Source organism: Galeopterus variegatus, unplaced genomic scaffold, assembly GCF_000696425.1.
Source record: "Galeopterus variegatus unplaced genomic scaffold, G_variegatus-3.0.2 Scaffold6, whole genome shotgun sequence".
NCBI lineage: Eukaryota > Metazoa > Chordata > Mammalia > Dermoptera > Cynocephalidae > Galeopterus > Galeopterus variegatus.
In genome coordinates this window covers 1,312,645-1,320,129 of record NW_007726117.1, presented here as the reverse complement: position 1 = coordinate 1,320,129, position 7,485 = coordinate 1,312,645, and the positions used below count along the sequence as shown (strand labels likewise).

Genomic DNA, 7,485 nt, shown 5'->3' with positions numbered 1-7,485 from the left:
TTTTTTTTTTTTTTTTTTTTTTGTCTTTTTTCCATGTCCGGCACCGGATCGCAACCCTCAGTGCCGCCCCCGCACCGGACCGGGACCGGCAACGGGATCGCAAGCCTCGGTGTTGCTCCCGCGCCTCGCTCAGCCAGCGAGCGGGAGCCGGTCTGTATGTGGGATCCGAACCCTCGGACGGGAGCGCCGCCGCGCTTCCCAAGCGGCGCACTATCCAGTGCGCCACCGGGCCGACCCTAGAGTTCTTTTTTTTTTGAGTGGAAGAATAAATAGTGTGTCTAAAATTTTTATAAATGAAAGTGTGGATTGGTGTATATCAAGTCTTTATTGTTTATGTAAGAGAACATCTACAAAATTATTAAAGAATCATTATAGTAGAATTGCATTAGAAAATTTAAAAATATTTTGGTTGCTAGATAAGGTAAAACCAATCTTTTAGAAATAGAGCCCATTTTTTATTTTTAAAATAAGGAACCTGCAGCAGTTTCTGAAAGAATATAGGAATAGTAATATATTTTGACAGCTCTTTTGACAGTTATGTAAAACACCTTATTAAAAGTAATAAAAACAAAACAAAAAGAATAATAAAAGCAAAATGTATCAATTAAAAATTCAAATATTTGAAAACCAGGAGCAAAAGGATTTTTTTACATTTCTAAGTTGCTACAGCTTTTACGGGAAACTGTTAGTCAAAAAAGAAATTAATGGTGAAAATCTAGTATGGTTTTGACTTAAATTTTAATTATCATCATCATTTTTAAAAATATTACTTTATATAATAATTTAGAAAGAAGAACCTAATAAAAATTTTAAATAAAAGACAATGTTAATCTGGATAGAGATCAAAGCAGAGAATGTAGGGAACTATGCTACAAACAGGAATTGTAAAAGCTAGGTCTGATACTGGAGGAGAGGATCTGGGGAGGTCTGGTAACCAGCCTCAACCTGTCCTCTACCAGGTTATTGACTCTGCCACAAGAAAGAATTCAGAGGCAGAGTCACAGTAGGAAATGAAAGCAGGTTTAGTGTAAAGAATAAGAAATACAGACTTCACAGGGAAAGTGAGACCTAGCTCCAGAGACTGAGCAGTGATCATAGCAAATTTAATGCAAAAGTAAGAAATACACACTTGACGGACTGTTTCGAGAGTGAACAGCAGCCTGCTAAGGTGAAGTGTGGACTGGCTCCAGAGAGCAACAGCCCCCACTTCTTCCTGGATTTGACTTTTATAGTTTGGCTATCTAAACATATTCATGCTAATGAATATTCACCTAAGGGGGTGATTCCCAGTTATGTAACCTAGTCTTGCACATGTCCATTTAGTCTCTTTTAGAGCATGCGCATTGGTCAAATTCTATTACATGCACTGAATACACTTACAATATTCTAGGTGCTCTGTATCACCTCCAGTGGGAGGTCATTCAAGGGATAAACTCCCTTTTAATGAGCATCCTTGGCCACAGAGATTACACAAGTCTGCCTTCTGCAGTCTCAATCTCCATGTGCTGGTGTGGAAAACAGGTGTTACAGGCCATCATAGCTTAAGGCCTCAGAGGCAGGGCTTGAGTCCTAGGGGAGTGGTTTGAGATCCAGGGAGTGACCTGAAACCTGATCCCATGGGGAGTGAGCACCTCCTATCTGAGGTCCAAGTTGAGTAAAATGTTTTAGTGTAGACATATGTAGGTAAACTTAATTTATTTTTAAATTTTTTTCTGGAAATATGCTTTTGCATATACACAGATAGTTGGGGAGTGAATGACTTGTTCTGAGCTTTTTTGTTTTAGGTAATATTTTTGTGTTTATATGATGTATGGTTGGTTATACGATTAAAGGTGTTTGACAACCCAGATGTGTAATTTAGTAAATTAACCAAGTAAATTCAAAGGTGCTACATTTTATTTATTTTTTATTTTTTATTTTTTTGTCTTTTTTCCGTGTCCGGCAACGGATCGCAACCCTCAGTGTTGCCCCCGCACCGGACCGGGGACCGGCGACGGGATTGCAAGCCTCGGCGTTGCTCCCGCGCCTCGCTCAGCCAGTGAGCGGGAGCCGGTCCATGGGATCCGAACCCTCGGACGGGAGCGCCGCCGCGCTTCCCAAGCGGCGCACCATCCAGTGCGCCACCGGGTCGGCCCAAAGGTGCTACATTTTAATTCCATGCAGTTTGCTATTGCTGGCAGAAAAACTCTAATTTTTATTTTTATTATTAATCTTTGTTTAGAGGCATAGATCTGAATTTAAGGCCTGTAGGGTAAGGTGAATAGTAAAAAAAAAAAAAAAAAAAAAATTCCTGATTTCCATGAAATGTAGTATACAAGGTGTTTCTAATATAGAAATAATTTAACAAGGTGCAGTATTTTCATTTGTTTATAGTTTGTGCTCTGTGGTAAATTTAATGTTTCTTTTTCAACCTAGTTGTTCCTGTTATATTTTAGAAAGAAATAGGTTCTGATTGATTTTAGTGTTCCTTCTTGCTATCACTTTTTTGTTTAGACGTTACTTATTAGAACAGTTTTAGGCTCACAGCACAATTGTGCAGAAAGTGCAGAGTCCCCATATATCCCTTTTGCTCCCACACAGTCATAACCTCCCCCACTGTCAACATCTATACCAGAGTGGTACATTTGTTACGATCGATGAACTTACACTGACATGTTATTTTGGCTTAAAGTTTACATTAGGGTTTACTCTTTGTGGTGTATATTCTCTGGGTTTTGACAAAAGTGTATCTATCCACCATTATAGTGTCATACAGAATATTTCTGTCATTTTTTTAACTATGAGTTCTTATTGTTTTGAAAAGAATTCAGAAGAATTCATTTAAGCTCCTTTGTATTTCAGAGGTGAAGAAAGTCTGTTGACATTGTTTTCCCATGCTTTGAGAGTTGTTTGAAGTAGGTTAGAGGTGTAAATAGGTACTGCTTAGTAAGAGAGTTATGTGGACAAGATCTTACTACTTAGGATTCTATAAACTGATTGCTTATAGTACATAAAGATTGGAATTCTGGTGTTTTCTTTGTTTCATTTCCTTTTATGTTAATTGTGGTGCATCACTTGCATATTTTATTTTTTTGTTACTTGAAATTCTTAATGAGTAATGTAAAACATGTTTGTACTTCTCTAAAAAAGAAGTCTTTGTCTTGATGCCATATTACCATTGTTACATTAGAATTCCCTTGATGAGCATTTGTTTACTTAGTGGACTTTGACTCATATAGTTTTCTGATTTTGTCTTTTAAAAATTATTTCTACAGATTTGAGGGGAAATTTGAAAAGTTTTTTTGTGTCTCACCATTTTAAAAAAAATGGTTTTTGCATTTTAAATAACAGATTTTTAATTTTTTTTAAATCCAATAGTTTGCTTGCCTAAATTGGATTTGAAGTGATTCAAACTACTGGAGATCTGCCATTTTACAATATCACAATTGGAAAGAAGCAGGTTTTCAAATGATGGAAGAGTCTAAGACCTGTAAAAATGAAAATCATGAACCAAAGAAGAATGTTATTTGTGAAGAAAGCAAAGCAGTTAAAGTTATAAATAATCAAACTTTGAAAACTAGAAATGATAAATCCATAAAAGAAATTGGGACAAGCTCTCCAAATAGGAATAGTAGTAAAAAAACTAAGCAAAATGATACTTGTATAGAAAAAACAGAAGTTAAATCATGTAAAGTAAATGCTGCCATCGTTCCAGGCTCTAAAGATTTGGGATTAGTCCTTCGAGATCAAAGTCATTGCAAAGCAAAAAAATTACCTAATTCACCAGTGAAAGCTGAAAAGACGCCTATTTCACAGGCAAAATTAGAAAAGGCACTCAGTTTACAGGCAAAGGCAGAAAAATCACCAAAGTCACCTAATTCAGCAGTGAAAGCAGAAAAAGCACACAGTTCTCAGATGAAATCAGAAAAGGAGTCCAGTTCACCAGCAGAAGCAGAAAAGGTACCTAGTATACTATTGAAAGAAAATATGAGACAGACAGAATTACAACAGATTGGAAAAAAAATTCCAAACTCCTTTTCTTCTGTGGATAAAGTGACTATTGACACTGTAGAGGGGGAAAAATCTGCTCTGGAAAACTCACCAGGATCTCAGAAGCAACAGACATGTACTGATAATACTGGTGATTCTGATGATAGTGCTTCAGGAACTGAAGACATATCAGATGATTTGAGTAAGTACAAATTTGATTATTCCACAGATCAGCTTTTTTGGGAAGGATTTTCCTGTATTAATGTTCTTTAGATTATTCCTGTTTTAAGTACTTTAATTATAAAAAGGGTGTTAGTGATAATGGCTTTTAAAATTAAAAAAAAAAAGCCTTTCCCTTTATTATGGTAGGTAAAAAGCCTGTGCTAATATAAATTTAGTGGCTTCGTTGAATTGAAAAGGATGTGCTTTTTAAAAAATGATTTGTAACATATTGCTCATTCATTCACCAAATGTGTGTGTATTAAGTTCCTTTTATATGCCAATCATGTTTACAGTGGAAAATCGAAAAAACACAGCCCTGGCCCTCAAGGAAGCTTTCAGTCTGAAAGCTTTTCAGTGCCCAAAACTTTAAATTATAGTTGAGAAAACACATGATTTCATTGTGAGATTTAGACTTTTGGTTGAGAAAATGCATGATATAAACTTTGAGACTGGGAGTATGACGGAGACTCAGACTCAGTATGACCGGAACAACGGGGTTGAGGGGAGAGTAGCAAAAAATGCAGCTGAAGGGCACAGAAATTGGAGAATGAAAGGCCTCATAAGCTGTGACAGAGTTTGGACTTTATCATGAGTATTTTGAGAAGCCATTGAAGAGTTTTAAGGAAAGTAATACTGTGATTAAAAAAAAAAATCCTTTTGGCCACAGTGCAGCATGTTCTTTGACAGGAACAAGACCATAGAAGTGGAGATTGGTTAAGACACTGTTACAGTTTACTTGAGAAGTGTTGTTGTAAAATTCATTTTTTTCTCGGATCCTGATTTTAGTTTAATTGTTAAGAAATATTGTCCATGCCTTTTGGGTAACTTGAATCCTGATTTTGTTTAAATTGATGAATTTTCTTTTGTAATCTCTTTTTTCTGGTGTTTTTATGGTTGGAAGAATAAAGCCTTACCTTGATGTAGAAGTAAAAAGAAGCTATTTCTGAATCATTTGCCACACTGAGAAACACTGGTAAAGAATTAAGAAATACCTTCTTTTTATTTCTGGTGGTACACAGTTGATGGTATATGGACATACTTTTTAATTTTTTTATTTTGATAGAGTTGTCTTTATGTGTGTAAGAAAAAATGTCAACCTCATAATGTATGTAGATAAAAGCTCAGGACAAAAAGTAAGGCAATTTAGAGATAGTATCAAGTAAGTAATAGTACTGGTAATGTTTCGATATGGCAAAAATCTAAACATGATAGTATATGAATGATTGAAATTTGGGAAATAGTGGTGCTTAAAATCAGTTAAGGTTCTGGTCACTTGAATTTGTGAAAAATCTGATTTAAAGATCTTTTTTAAAAAAGGCAACAAAATAAATGAGGTGACAGAATAAGATGGTCACGAGTACAGGCCTGGAGTGAAATTGCTTGGGTTTTGTATCCCATCTTTCCTACTTGATTTTGTACTCTTGCATAAGGTGCTTATCTCTTAAACAAACCTCAGTGAACTCATTTTTACACAAGTGGAGATGCTGCTGTCCATTTTATGAAGGTTAAGTGAAATAATACAGTAGAGTGTTTCATATAGTACCTGACATAGTAGGCATGCAATGCTAGTGAGTGTCATTTATTATTATTATATTATTCCAATTAAATGCCATTTTATTTGTTAACATGGAGAAAAGTTAAATTAGTTTCAGGAAGCTAGTAGATCAAGTAGAAGTTCTTTTGGGAGAAACTTGGTTTAACAAATTAATATGATTTATAGTGTAGCAGTCATCTTTCATAAATAAGTGCTTCTTACATGTTAAAGAACTTTCTTCAGTATGTATAATATTTCCCTTGAAGTCATATTCATGCATAATTGTTTAGTACTTCTTTTTTCCAATATGAAAAAATCCAAATTAATAATATTTGAATTAATTATTTCTTATTAGATTGCCCTTGGTAAAATAAATAGAATAAAATCTTTATATCTAGATCATTGTCTATTTGGGCTTTATAGGTTTTATAGAAATTTGATTAATCTCAGTGTTCTCCATTAGGCCCAGCTTTATCTCCCACCTAGCACTTATTCAATTTTTCCTTTTGCCAGTAATTTTTGTTGTTGTCTGCTATGTGCCAGTTATTGATCTAGTCACTAGGAATGCAGCAGTGAATGAAACAGATAACACTGTCCTTATGGAGTTAATATTCTTGTTGGAGGAGGGAGACAACAAACACAATAAGAAAACTATTAGTAAGTTAAATAGTTATAAAATAAAAAAAACTATAAGTAAGAAAGTTTTAAATCCTATGAGAAAAATAAAACAGGAAAGGTCATAGGGAATGATGTTGCTGTTGCTGGTGGCAATGTATCAAATTTAGATGGCCACTGAGGTGACACTAGAGCAAATACTTGAAAGAGGTGAATGATGAGCCAAGTGAATATTTTAACGGAAAGTGTTCTTGATCTGAGCTTCTCTAACTTTAATATGCACACAAGTCACCTGGGAATCATTAAAATGCAGATTCTTGGGCTTCATTTCCAGAGATTTTTGATTCAGAAGGTCTAAGGTGGGACCTGAGAAATTGAATTTCTAATAAGCTCCCAAATGGTGCTGCTGTTGCTGGTGGTCAGGATCATGCTTTTGATCAACATGCCCTAACTCATCTCCATACTTTCACTCATATCAGGCTTCATTGTGTTTTCAACACAGCAGTCAGGGTGAGCTTGTTAAACTGAGTCAGATCATGTTACTACTATTCAGAATGTTTCAGTGGCTTGCTGTAGATCAGAGTAAAAGTTAGCATTCTTACAGCGACTAGTGTGAACTGTGACACTCTCCCACCTTTCTGCCCTCCTTCATCTCCTTCTCACCCTTTTTCTCTGTGCTCCGGCTGCAGGGTTTTCTTGCATTTCCTCAAATGTGAAGGCAGATGTCCCCCTGAGGGTCTTTGCATTTGCTTTTTCCTCTGCCTGGAACACTCATCCCCTAGATGTCTATATGGCTAGCTCTCTTAACCTCGTTTGCCTTCTCTCTCTCTCTTTTTTTTTTTTTTGCTGCTGACTGGTATGGGGATCTGAGCCCTTCATCTTGGTGTTATAACACCGGGCTCTAACCATCTGAGCTAACCTACCAGCCTCCTTTGCTTTCTTAATGAGGCTTTTATTGAGCCACTTATTAAAATGTGTAATCTTCTCCTTCACCTCTGACACTCATTACTTTTTCTTGTTTATTTTTTCTCTATGGTCCTTATCATTATCTGTCATATTTTTAATCTTACTTACCTTTTTATATAAGTTTTATCGAGATATAATCACCTTTTTTTTTTTTTTTTTTCCTTTTTTGTCTTTTTTCG

General features: G+C 35.6%; 1 protein-coding gene across 5 annotated transcripts in view; it reads left to right on the top strand.

Moving 5' to 3' along the window:
- ZCCHC11 (zinc finger, CCHC domain containing 11) overlaps positions 1-7,485 on the top strand; it is a 123,312-nt gene that overhangs the window by 22,105 nt on the left and 93,722 nt on the right. For all 5 annotated transcript variants that reach the window (XM_008578504.1, XM_008578436.1, XM_008578368.1 and 2 more), the window contains exon 2: positions 3,358-4,171. In XM_008578504.1, the coding sequence (XP_008576726.1) occupies positions 3,448-4,171 (724 nt within the window). In that variant the 5' untranslated portion in view covers positions 3,358-3,447. The remainder of the gene's footprint in view (positions 1-3,357; positions 4,172-7,485) is intronic.